The sequence below is a fragment of the Zophobas morio genome, unplaced genomic scaffold (assembly GCF_036711695.1).
Source record: "Zophobas morio isolate AGI-343-1 ecotype UQ-CSIRO unplaced genomic scaffold, CSIRO_AGI_Zmor_V1 ptg000044l, whole genome shotgun sequence".
Classification (NCBI taxonomy): domain Eukaryota; kingdom Metazoa; phylum Arthropoda; class Insecta; order Coleoptera; family Tenebrionidae; genus Zophobas; species Zophobas morio.
The window spans coordinates 277,848-290,690 of record NW_026972149.1 but is presented as its reverse complement, the minus strand read 5'-3'; the positions used below and the strand labels follow the sequence as shown (position 1 = coordinate 290,690).

General features: G+C 33.9%; 3 protein-coding genes and 1 long non-coding RNA gene across 5 annotated transcripts in view; 3 read left to right on the top strand and 1 right to left on the bottom strand.

Moving 5' to 3' along the window:
* Nucleotides 1–3,672: 3,672 nt before the first annotated feature.
* On the bottom strand, nt 3,673–4,339 carry LOC135141205 (uncharacterized). 2 transcript variants are annotated; one of them, XR_010282361.1, is made up of 3 exons: nt 4,088–4,339; nt 3,900–4,037; nt 3,673–3,853 (listed from the first exon to the last, which is right to left on the bottom strand). It is a non-coding gene; the product is annotated as an uncharacterized LOC135141205 (long non-coding RNA). The 2 variants fall into 2 exon arrangements; XR_010282360.1 differs by having other exon boundaries at nt 3,903–4,037.
* Nucleotides 4,340–4,411: 72 nt separating this feature from the next.
* LOC135141200 (uncharacterized) lies at nt 4,412–6,589 on the top strand. Its single transcript, XM_064072067.1, has 2 exons — nt 4,412–4,941; nt 4,994–6,589. The coding sequence occupies exons 1-2, from the start codon at nt 4,820–4,822 to the stop codon at nt 6,513–6,515; spliced, it is 1,644 nt and encodes a 547-aa protein (XP_063928137.1). The 5' UTR covers nt 4,412–4,819; the 3' UTR covers nt 6,516–6,589.
* A 104-nt stretch (nt 6,590–6,693) lies between these two features.
* LOC135141201 (protein disulfide-isomerase A3) lies at nt 6,694–9,697 on the top strand. Its single transcript, XM_064072068.1, has 5 exons — nt 6,694–6,944; nt 6,993–7,550; nt 7,914–8,210; nt 8,901–9,267; nt 9,328–9,697. Exons 1-5 carry the CDS (start codon nt 6,799–6,801, stop codon nt 9,436–9,438), a joined length of 1,479 nt encoding a protein of 492 aa, XP_063928138.1. The 5' UTR covers nt 6,694–6,798; the 3' UTR covers nt 9,439–9,697.
* Nucleotides 9,698–9,880: 183 nt separating this feature from the next.
* Nucleotides 9,881–12,843, top strand: part of LOC135141199 (xaa-Pro dipeptidase) — a 35,738-nt gene continuing 32,775 nt past the window's right edge. Inside the window, exon 1 of the mRNA XM_064072065.1 lies at nt 9,881–9,995. Within this exon, the coding sequence (XP_063928135.1) occupies nt 9,979–9,995 (17 nt within the window). The 5' untranslated portion in view covers nt 9,881–9,978. The remainder of the gene's footprint in view (nt 9,996–12,843) is intronic.

Here is a 12,843-nt window from a genome sequence, read left to right as displayed (position 1 = left end):
CTTATTATTTTTTTTTGTATTGGGCGCCACGTAGCTTCCTGTTGGGGTAGTTTACTCCGCTACGTCGAGTAAACAGTCGAGAAGAATCAAGCCACAAGAAAACACAGGAAAAAAAAACTAAAAATATATTCAACGGATAATAAAATTGACAAGTGTTGATTAAATGAAATTCTTCTAATATTTCACAAAAAAAAAAAATACCATTAACGTCCAGAAGGGACTATCATTGAAATATATTAACGTAATATATCAGAAAATGAAATGTATTCATGTGTCCTCGTACAAACTATCTTGCGATATGATAAATTAAAATACAAAAAAACTTCCAAGAATTTCGATAAAGATAGCTGTGACCGGGCCACTAAATGGAAAATTAGAACTATAAGGCGTTAGAGTGGACTTAGCTCGTAACCGTAGTTATCAGCAGCTCCTCTTCGTCTGGATTGGGATTGATAAAGAAACAGCGGCGTCACTGACCTCTGGATCCGAAGAAAAACTTCAAGGTTAGCGGCGGCTCCGCAGGAACAGCAGCGAAAATCAAAGTCGTCGGTTCGATATGGTCTCTTCAAGGGAACAACAGGGACGACAATAAGCTACTCACTGCAACGGCATCACGATAAGCTTGGTTCTTCCAGGAACTCTTCACTTGGGTGCGGTGATAAAAAAACGAACGATAAAATTCCTCTTTTCTGTAGTGGACGATACGAAAACGGCTAAACTAAACCTCTTGCTTCGAACAAAACGATAAAAATCTCTATCTTGAGTACTTCCTCTTCGTCCTTCCACTTTCTTCCTTCAGAAACTCCACCAAAATCTTCTCGAAAACTTCTTTTCTCCTCTTCGGCTACGTCCTAGCACTTCCTTCCTTCAGCAACTCCACCAAAATCTTCTCGAAAACTTCTTTTCTCCTCTTCGGCTACGTCCTAGCACTTCCTTCTTCCAGGATCTTCGCTAAAACGCCTCACGAGAACCTCTCTCTTCCCCTATCAGGTCGATACTCTCTCGAATATTCTTTTTCGCGGGGTGGGAGTACCAGCTCATTAGCAGTGCCACGACGTCGTTTGACACTCCCCATAGGCAACCATGATGTCTTAGATGTCGGCACGTAAAATATTGCATCCCCAATAAAACAACCCTTTTTTTTTAAGAAGGGATGAAACAAAACAATTGGAACGTTTATCTCTTCAACAAAATTGAAACGTTACAATAGATTAAATTTGATTTGCGTTTATGCAACCGGCCCTTAACGTTTTCAAATCTATGAATAATAGTCAGTTAATTAGTTTATGTGAAACAAGATGGACAGAACGACACCAATCTGTTTTAAACTTTAAGCTTTCTTTTGAATACGTAATTGACGCGTTAGAACTGATATCACAATGGAAAGACAATGATTCTTCGTCGAAAGCTCAAAGATTAACATACAGGTGACTGCGAAATATATGCAAATATTTTAACCACGGCATCCCCCACCCTGGTAGAGCCGAAATATCGAAAAAACAAATTAAAAATCGAATGGGGCAAAACCCCCATGAACCACCCTCGATACGAAGGCACTGAGCCACCTTGTAAACAGAGTTGGAAAAACGTTCGACTAAAAACGACCTAAACACTTTCAGTTTCAATTAAAAGTAAAACCGACACAGTGTGAAAGTTTTTTGGCAATTTTGATTCTGACGGATGTTTGGTGCTTGTCACAACGATTTTACATTGTTTATTGGAACAGAAATAAGAGCAACTTAGAATGCTACTACCTTTTTACAAGAAATGTTGAAAATGTTGTCCTTGACTAGCAATTCAAGCGTCAGAGCGTCGCAAGAGGTTTGTTGATAGGTAAAGAAACACCGGAGTAGCGGTTGCCACTTTCACTTGTTGAAGCTCTTCGATTATTTCTGGACACTGTTGATTTCCACAAACGAATTGTTTCATCCAACCAATACACGTTTCTTGAAAACCGTCTCTTGAAATCGTACTTGTTGACGACTATGTGAATTTCCATTGGACAAAAAGTGAGTTACACAACGTGGACAATTGGACTCCAAACCGCGCACTTTGTCAACATGGTATGGTTGTGACCGTGTACTTTTAATGTAGGATGCACTACAAGCTGCGAAAATCCAATTTCTTCTTTCTGTCCCATCACGACCACGATCGTGAGTTTGAGGTTGAAGGTACCATGATCTCGGAGATGCTGTACCACTGACGTAAATGTTCGCGCACATGGCATCGCGCGATTTGGAAAGCGTTCGATCCACAATTCGCGGGCCAAGCTTGAGTTCCCATCCGCCACCCCATACAGCATTACCATGTCGACACGCTCTGAATTTGTAAAATTCACCATTGTCAAACACAACCGAAGACACCCAGCTACGGCAAGTAAATGATACACGACTGTCCTTATCGTTTTTTTGCACTAGTTTTTTGGTTCTTAAACTTCGTCGCTGTGTGCCATTCATTGTAGTAATGATGTAGGTCAAGAAACACTACCAGCGGCGTGTGTAACAATTTATATGTAATTTCAAATAATTTTTTCTCGACACTGCTACCACTTAGGACCGTGAATTTTAAACAGTGACATACTCGTATCGTGAGCTATTCCCCTTTTTTTTTTGCACATATTTCGCAGTCAGGCTGTATGTCTCTTTTTTGCTTATCGTATTTTCTTGGTCATCAATTCAAGTAAGCTATTACAAAAAAAGTCAGTAGATAACAATTTTGCAAAGTCATTAATCGAAGAGATTACAGCCGTTTTAAACAACAAAAGGGACAATGCAGATTCTTGTTTTGAGGACATTTTCAGTGAAGTAGAAGAAATCCATGAGAAACTAAACATTCCTTTAGTAATTCCTCGTATTAATGCTAGACAAACACACCGTTTCTATGTACAACATTCCAACCCTAAAGATTACTACAGAATCAGTATTTTTATTCTTTTACTAGATAACGTTATACAAGATTTAGATTTTCGTTTTAATGCTGATATTTTTTCAGTTTTTGAAATAAATAGTTTGCTGCCTCCAGCTTTTCTTCAGACAAGTAAAGCTGAACGCAAAAGTATAAAAATTAATTTATCAAAATATTTAACAAATTTTGTAACTGAAAGTGAAGAATTTATTGCAAGTGTTTTGGAAGCTGAATTAGACTTGTGGTGTAACAAGTGGCAGAATGTTGAAAAGTTACCAGAAACAGCATTAAATACTCTGGTTTTGTGTAATAAAAACATGTTTCCGCACATACATTTGGCGCTGTTTTTAATTTGTGTAATGCCAGTTAATGTGGCATCTTCAGAAAAAAGTTTTTCTAGTTTAAAACGACTTAAGACTTGGCTTCGATCTACTATGAGTCAAGAAAGACTAGTAGGTTTAGCGCTACTCCACATACATCAGGACAGAAAATTAAATATTGATTCGGTATTAGACAGATTTGCAAAAATTAAAAACAGGAACCTTAGGTTAAATTAGTTAGAGCCATATCAATAAATAAAAAGAAATTGTAACAACGGTTTAAAATCCCCTTTCATTTTTATAAACTTCTTATACGTTTGTTAAACATTATTTACATTTTTAAGTTAAATTTTATTAGCAGTTATAACTTTTAGGCAAACTACATGTTGAGTGGATAATTGTAAAATATTTTTTTATACCTACATTATGTAATATATTAAATCACATATTTATATTTTTTAAACTTTATTATATTGCATTTAATATTTGAAAATTTTGTTTTATTGTATGTATAATTTTGTAATTTATTTTTAATAACAATATTGATAAATATGTTGAGAAAAATCCTTAAGCCCCCCCCTAGCCAATAAAAATATCTACGCTCTTGTTCAGAACCAAGTAGTGAATTCCTGCAAGCATTTTTTTGGGGATACATTTAATTTAAAAAGTAAACACTACCTGCAGAACGTTGTAAGGCAATTTATTTTTGCACATTTAGGTGTGCACTCCACTGCCTGGCATGACTGTTTCTACAGCAGCTTTTAAATCTGTCACACTACTCAAACATTTTTTTTTTCCTTGGCCAATAAAACACTAAAAAATAGAATGGTGACACGAATGCAAACAACGTATACTTTTTTTACCTATTTGTTAAAAATATCTTCAGTAAGTTGGCCCTAATGTGTGGTGCTTTCAATTCAATCATGTCTGGTCCGCGAAATACAGCATACCTATTCCAAATGAGCATAATCTATCGTGTTTAGACAGGATCCACTGAAGACCCTGAAGACTTTGGCATGAATTTTTGATATTTCCTTTCAACATGCGAACTATATTTATTAAATTACACAACCGATAACCCATTGGAGACCTGTAAAGCCAAGAGCCGAGTCAAAATGTCAAAACCTCAAAAGTCAAAACAAAGTAGTGAGCGTTGCCAACTCAACAATGATAGATGACAAAAATACCATGTGACCATGTTGTCATCGGCAACGTCACCATTACTCCATTACCTTATACAGTGATTAATATTTTTTGAAAATTGTACATAAAAATAACTCACAAAAAAACAAATTTAATAATTATATTAATATTACTGAGCTAATGTAGAGGAAGGAAACTGTAATATCCCACTTTTTTATTTAGTAACTTTTAACTCCATTAGGTTTTGGGTCCTCTGTCGGTGCATGTTGAAACTGTTTTCATTTGAAAAAACACTTTAAATCCAAATGTTCGTTGAAAGTTAGAAACAAGATAAGAAACAAGTACAAATGTTCAAATTATAAACAAAGCATCATTAGTATCAAACAAGTGTGTTTAGCGTTGTGGGGATCAGTTTTTAAATAAAATTCCTCTATAGCATAAAACAACTTAAAATGGAGAATTGTTTTTATAGCAGTGATGATGAACTGGCTTGGGGTCCTCTGACCCTCGCAGAAATAAAAAAGGAATTTCAAAATGAACCGAAAAGATTAATTAAACGTAGAGAAACCGATTTGTAAGTAAAATAGAATAGGCATTTATATGTATATTCAGGTTTTTTTTTTCAGTGGACATTCAACGTCGTTTTTTACCCCTTCAACAACGTTCTGTGATGATAAAAGCCAACATAGTGATAAAATGAATAGCTCTTCAGGAACATCAGCTTATTTTACTCCAAATGAAAGTTTACAACAGCCACAAAAATCAGCTTTAAGTAGAAATGATTTGTTTTTAAAAAATTTGAGTGAAGCCATAGAAAGTGATCACGATACCAAAAGTGACGTGTGTTCTCTCAACATAAAAAGAGACACTCTTATAAATATCTTAGAGGGACAGAAAGGGCGAGAATCTGACTTTCTTGAAGGGGTTCAGCAGACTCTTGTTGAGAATACTTTGCAAGAGTTGGAAGATACCATCGGAGGACAATCTGAAGAAACATGTGAAGACAGTGAAGATAATATTATCGTTATTAGTGATGATAGTAGCAGTGAAACGGATGAAGAAGTACCACTAATCACAGATGTCAAAATGGAACATGCATACAATGATTTATATGAAAATGATTTATTAGAAGTTATAGAAGAAAACTCGGAAAAAAGTACCAGTATTGATTATAATCAAGAGCAGCTAAATGTTTCAGAGATCAGTCATGTGAGTTCAGAAGCTGGTAGAAGTGATGATGTAAATGATCAAGAGAATGAAGCAGTAGAAGACAACATTGAAAAGATTGACAACATGAATCTCAATGATAGACCTCTTAACATTTCTGCTGTAAGTCACTGTAGTATCGAATCTGAAAAAAATGAGACTGGTTCTTCAAATTTTGCATTACTTGATCGACCTACAATATCAGTAACTTCTGATGAAAGTGAAGAAAGTGAACAATGTGACTCAGATACATTCAACGATACTATTGAAGAAATGAAAATGGCGCTAAGAAAAGGCTTAGATTACACAATGCCTGGAGACAATTCCCCCAAAAGTTTCTGTGAAAGTAAACCTAAACCAAACGGAATCCCTAAATTAAAAAAAATAGTAAAGACACCAAACAAATTTGATTATGTGCAGAGTCCCATTGGAGATTATATTAGGAAAAAGTCACCAAATTCGGAGAATTTTAAATTACCATTAAAACCTGCGAAAAGTAGATTTCATACACCTAATGCAAAATCAAACCTTGTTCCAACCAAACAGTTCAAAAATATCATCAGTCCAGTTGGCGTATACATTAAGAATAGTCCATGTGTAGTTTTGAAACACAACGCTTCAGTGAAAACCGTGTCTGCATTAAAATCAACTCCTGAAACTGATGTGATTCCAAATAATGATGATGGTATTATTTTCCCAGAAGTTGTGTACAAACCAAGAAAAAAAGTAGTGAAGTCTGTTCAAAAAGAGGTAATACTACCATCCAGTTTACAAAAAATGGTCCAAGAGCCTATTATTACCCAACATGAATGTAGAACTCAAGGAAAAACTAGATCAGAAATAGTTCAAAAATTGGAGGACGGAAACTTAACCGTTGATTCTAGTATATTAAATCCGTCAGATGTGTCGTATATTAATCTAAAGCAAGCCTTTATAAAATAATTATTATTATGTATGTGTAGGTGTTAACGTTTTGATTGCGGTAACAGTTCTATTAAATTTTACGTATTCATTTATTTGACTTTTGTTTTTGTGAAAATCCCGGTCGGCTGCAACGCCCTCGTGACCCCTAGTCCACCAATTAGAGAGCGACAACGCTTAAAATAAAAGACATGCGCACTTTGAAAGCCACGTAACAGTTGACAACATTGTCGGTAAGGTTGTGTGGATTGTGCCGGTGTAAAACTGTTCAATTTAACAATAATTCAGTTTAACCTTAGTGAAAATGTATTTGTATAAATTATTCGTTTTGTGTTTTTTATATTCCGCGTGTTGGGCTAAAGAAGAAGACGTTTTAGAGTTTAGCGACAGCGATTTTGAAAGTAGAATAGCTGAACATGAAACTGCCCTGGTTATGTTTTATGCCCCATGGTAAGTACACGGCCTTCTTTCGAGTTTTTCTGCTAATTTTCACCAAAGGTGTGGCCACTGTAAGAAACTCAAGCCTGAATATGCCAAAGCCGCTGAGGACTTGATTAGAAACGACCCTCCGATTGCTTTAGTCAAAGTTGATTGTACTGAAGCAGGAAAAGATACTTGTAACAAACACGGAGTAAGTGGATATCCCACTTTGAAGATTTTCCGCAACGGAGAGTTTTCTCAAGAATATGGAGGCCCTAGAGAAGCTGGAGGTATTGTCAAGTTCATGAAAGCACAAGTAGGACCAAGTTCGAAAGAAGTCTCTAGTGTGGCAGATTTGGAGAAGTTCCTGCGAGTAGAAGGTGAAGTTTCAGTTGTTGGCTTCTTTGAGAAGGAATCAGATCTGAAGACCGCTTTTCTCAAACTTGCTGACAAATTGAGAGAGAAGGTCAGATTTGCACATTCAACATATAAGGCTGTTTTGGAAAATCAAGGAATTAGTGATGGTATTGTTCTATTCCGGCCACATCACTTGCACAACAAATTCGAAGATGACAGTGTCGCCTACTCTGGACCTGCTGTCACTGGTGACATTAATGATTTCATCACTAAAAACTAGTAAGTATGATGTGTGATCAAGTTTTCCCTAAAATTATTGTTGGGTTTAATAGTACTTTCATGATGCAATATTTGATCATTTAATTATATTGCTATTATACTGAAATGACAAAAGTAAAGAAATAATTACTGAATCATCATCAAAAGTTTTTTTTTTTTTTTGCATCCTAGAAACAATTAAATTATTTAATGAGCAGTTCATTGTCATTTATTTTTGTGTTTGTTATCTAAATATTAACATATTTTTAACGATTTTTTTACTTCAGAGATTGTTTTAATTTATGTATAAGCTAAATTGTAAAATGAATTTTAGTAGCTACATTTTATCTTCGTTAATAAAGATAAATTTTATGTACTTTCCAGTCATGGTCTAGCGGGTCATCGTAAATCAGACAACAGAAATGACTTCCAAAATCCATTAGTTGTCGCATACTACGCTGTGGACTATGTGAAGAATCCCAAAGGTACAAATTACTGGCGTAACCGAGTTTTGAAGGTTGCTAAGCAATATCAAGACAAAGTTACTTTCGCAATTAGCGCTAAAGATGACTTCCAATATGAGTTGAATGAATATGGCATTGATTACGTCAAGGACGATAAACCACTTGTATTGGCTCGTGATGCGAAAAATCAAAAGTTCATTATGAAGGATGCTTTCTCGTAAGTATATCATTTGAGTAGGATCAAAGAAATTCAGTCTCAACCATAAAAATACTGACAGATGATTAAAAAACAGCAGTCATAATTTTACACTTTATATCACTATTTGAGTGAAAAATTCAAGCGCATCGTTTTTAAAAAAAAAATCTTGTTTTAATCAAAGAAACATGTACATGATACATAAATGTGTGTATTATCAAGGAAACGAGAGGTGAGCGGCCATAACGTTTCCAGTCGCAAACAGCGCAACTCTCGTTACCCCGGCTAGATATATGTTGATTACTTCATAATAATTTTGAAGTAATTTAATTAGAGGTGTCTCAAAAATACTGAATTGTTTTATTAATAATTAGATAAATATAATTATTCAATTTTATTGAATTTTTCAAGACACAATGAGTTGATATTTATGAATAAAGACTAATCAAAATATATTTATTCCTTTTTCCACAAAATTGATGGCATCCTAAAAATACAGAACTAATAAATGTTTTGTAAAATTATTTTAACAACATGGGTCAAATAAGTTGTGAAAACGTTATGGACATGTAGGATACAAAATCTCATCTAATGTCTCGTTTCTTAATATTCCCGTAATCACAATACCAAGATACTGAATCAATTTATGGTGTTCGTTGAGCTCCAACCTAACTGTTCAGAAGTTTATACATAATTTTTCTATACATTTAGCATTGAAGTTTTGGACCAATTCGTCAAGGATCTTCTTGATGGAAAACTAGAGCCTTTCCTAAAATCTGAACCCGTCCCCGAAAGCAACGACGGACCGGTCAAAGTTGCGGTTGCTAAAAATTTCGACAACGTCGTAGTTAATAATGGAAAAGATACGCTCATCGAATTTTATGCACCTTGGTGCGGTCATTGCAAAAAATTAGCGCCTGTCTTCGACGACGTGGGTGAAAAAATGAAAGATGAGGATGTTGAAATTGTAAAAATGGATGCCACTGCTAATGATGTAGCTCCAATCTTCGATGTCCGAGGATTCCCGACTCTTTATTGGATGCCGAAAGATTCCAAGGATAGTCCAGTTCGTTACGAGGTATGTTGGTGTATCAGGCTGAATATTAAGATGTGGAATTAACTTTTTTTGTTTGCGTAGGGTGGTCGTGAATTGGACGATTTCATTCAATACATCGCCAAACAAGCAACGTCCGAATTGAAAGGATATGACAGGAAGGGCAATCCCAAAGCAGAAAAGACTGAACTCTAAAAGTGTATTCATTTAAGTGATTGCACCTGTGTAATTATAATTTGTTTAAATTTTCAACAAGCTGATGTTTTCCATGTAGTTTGAATGTACTTGTTTTATAATCAAAGTAAATTGCAGTAATATTTTTTTATTCTTGAAATTGAAGTATGATACAATAACGTTTTTTATAAAGAATTGAGGTTACTTTTGTTTGATACTGCTTTAGTTTGTATGTTGATAGTGATTTATTCACATTTTCCAATAAAAACGATAAAACTAACTACTTGTGTTTGAGATTGGTAGAACATGTTTGTGAATGAAATGCCAATATGAAAGACATACAATAAGTATAGTGCAAACATTTTTGCACAGATGAAATAAACAGGCTATATATAGACTGTAATTTCAGATCTAATCAGTGACGATCTTATTCCGTGTAGATCCCATAATACCATATGCATGCTTGGTTATCTGCCACAATTAAATCAAGTTGTGGCGCTTGGGTTAACAGTGTACTACTTTATCTTTTTATATACATATACTTCGATCTCTTTTGCGCCCATGGACGCGGTAAATAGGTAAGTACAGTAAAACTAACACATTTTTCAAATCAATACTGCATTTTAATTTTGTAAAAAAAATTTGATGTGAAACATAGAATTTTTTTGAGGTTAGGGACAATTTCAAAAACTTTCTCTTTATAATTAATAAATACTATTTATTATTTTAATCTAAAACTTTACAACACTTTATCTGGGAATTCCAGTTTCAAGATGCAATCCATGTATATTTTTAATTTGTTCTTTTATCGAATCATATACTACTTTATGTTGTTTGGGTATCGAGAGTCCTTTAAAATCACTGCTTTCTACATAAATATTAAACATTGTCCCACATCCTCCTGACATGTCTTCAACTTGAATAATAGTTTCTGGTGACGAAAACCTTTTCCCTAGTATGGTTTTAATTTTCTCTTCAGTAACTATTGCGTTTTTATTAGAACAATATCTAACTGTCATACCTATCTAAAATGACCTATTATTCGTGTACATTTTAAAACCCGTTTAAACGTACTAATCGTGGACTTCTCCGTCGAGTTATTTCTGCAATAAATGTGTTGTATCCCCTGAAATATATTGAATTGTTCATTTTGCTAGCTTTTGTTTATTTAAATCGATATGAAGTTGAGTAAACCTAAAATAATACATTAGCTGGAAGTAACCATTTACTCATATCACTCAATACGTTTAAGCTTGTACAACGAATTAACAGAAAAAATTCTGTAACTAGAAAATCATCTTTTATACCAAGGCATATGATGTAAATACTCGATTGCCTAATATTTTATCTGTGCTGGTGGGTATCAACACTAGATGGCACAAGCCAAAAAATTTGTAACAAGTTATCGTTTTAAAATTCTGGTAAATGCCACTAGATGGCGCTAACTGTTAAAACTGAATGTCTTCTAACTGATACGAATTTTGCAATGATTCGATTGGTTGAACACACGTGAAAACAATAAAACTATGACTAGTAAATTTGCGCTACTACGTATAGATAAAAACTTTTGAGTATTAGTAGTTGTGTTTCTAAGAATATTTTATATAAGTGGAAATAAGGTGTGTGGAATTTGCATGAAATGATGTGCTATCTCATGATCTGCGAACTTTTAGTTTACACTACATATCTCTGTTTTGAAACCTACGACAAATTAAAATGAGATAGAAAAAGAATCAGAAAAGGCATGATCATAAAAAAATCAAACAAGTTAAAATATCATACAGAAGAAGCAAACATTTTTGTTATTTTTTTTATGACTTCATGTTGAATTTATCAATTTTTTCTAATAAAAATAAACCCATCATATAGGTTAATAAAAATAATATTTCATTCATTTTTTAAGGTTAGACTGTTTTTTTTACAACATGGAAATGCTTAGTGTATAGCCAGTTCTGTAAAAGAAATGTCGACCGAATGTAACAATTACTTGGAAAAAAGTGACTATGTTTTTTATTATACAACGCTTTAGAAAAGACCACCGTTGTTAATATTGTATGGGTTTGTGATTTTTACAAAGGTGATTGAATTTTGCATCAAATAAGCAATGCAGCAACATTTTATTGTGATATAACAAAAGTTTAATTATGTTCTAAATTTAGAACAAAGACATGAACTTTGTTACCTTAAAAAAATGACCCATTTTGCATTTTGCATTGTAACTATTATTATTATTATTATTATTAATATTATTATTAAACTATAAAATTTGCCAAGTTGTTATTTGGATAGTGGCAAGATGCGTTTGTTTTCTACAGTCATATCATGAGAGGATTGAGACGAGCTCATGTAAGAAAAATAATGTTTTATAATAAAATAATGGTAACACCTTTAATTAGTTTACTCGACGAAGTGGCTTTAAAAAAATACACATTTTCAATTTTTTTAATAACTTGCCATTTAATTGTTTTACTAGTCACTACAAAATCATGTTTGAATTGTCAACAATGTGAATAAAACGTGGTCTGTAAGTATAAAACTTTTATTTCTGACAGTAAACATTTTTTTATAAATAGTCAGTTTTTCACCTATTTATGTCAAGCGTCTAACCGTCAAACGAACAAAATCATATCTACCTACATGTTACTAACACTAAAAATATGGGTTTATAAAGATTATTTGGTCGCTATTATTGATAAAAACATCACATGACACAACAATATATAAAAGTGTAGACAAAATAAGATTTGATATTTCGAGAGTCTGAATGTTAAAAATATTTAAAATGGGGTTAAACCTGCTGCGGTGTGAGTGACGCAAACAATTCCTGTTTTATTATCGCGGTAAGACCGCAAACGTAACGAAAGCCAATAGGAGCCGTCTTCATAAATTAACAATCAACGTAAAAAATAATCAATATTTATGTATAGGCACACGAGAAAATTAAAAATAAATGTCCCGCCTTATACTTTTAATGATCCGTGGAACCTGTCCTCACCCAACGGAAAATCCACATTACTCTATAATCATACTAGATGGAAATCGGAGAAAAATAACACATGCTGTTTTTTTTTTATCTGGTTTCACCCCACTCCCCTCTCGTCGGAGTTCAGTCCTCTATTTGTAAATAAATAGTAGAGGCCCCCACTCCTCTAATGACGTCATGCCTGCCATTCTATATGTTCCTTGAATGTAGACGTAACGTAACCTTGATTCGCTTTCCTACGCAAGAGTCTGAAATGTTTACATAATTGTCGATATTTTTTCTTGAGATATTGTGTGTAATTTTTGCATCGTCGGCTCGTTTCACAAATTCTGAGACGATTTCGATAAAAACTCGGCGAGTTTGACGGTCGCGATGCTGCAAGAAGTGTAATGTTTACATGGAACTACTTTTCGTAGGCGCATGTTTTTACGTGAAAGCACCCA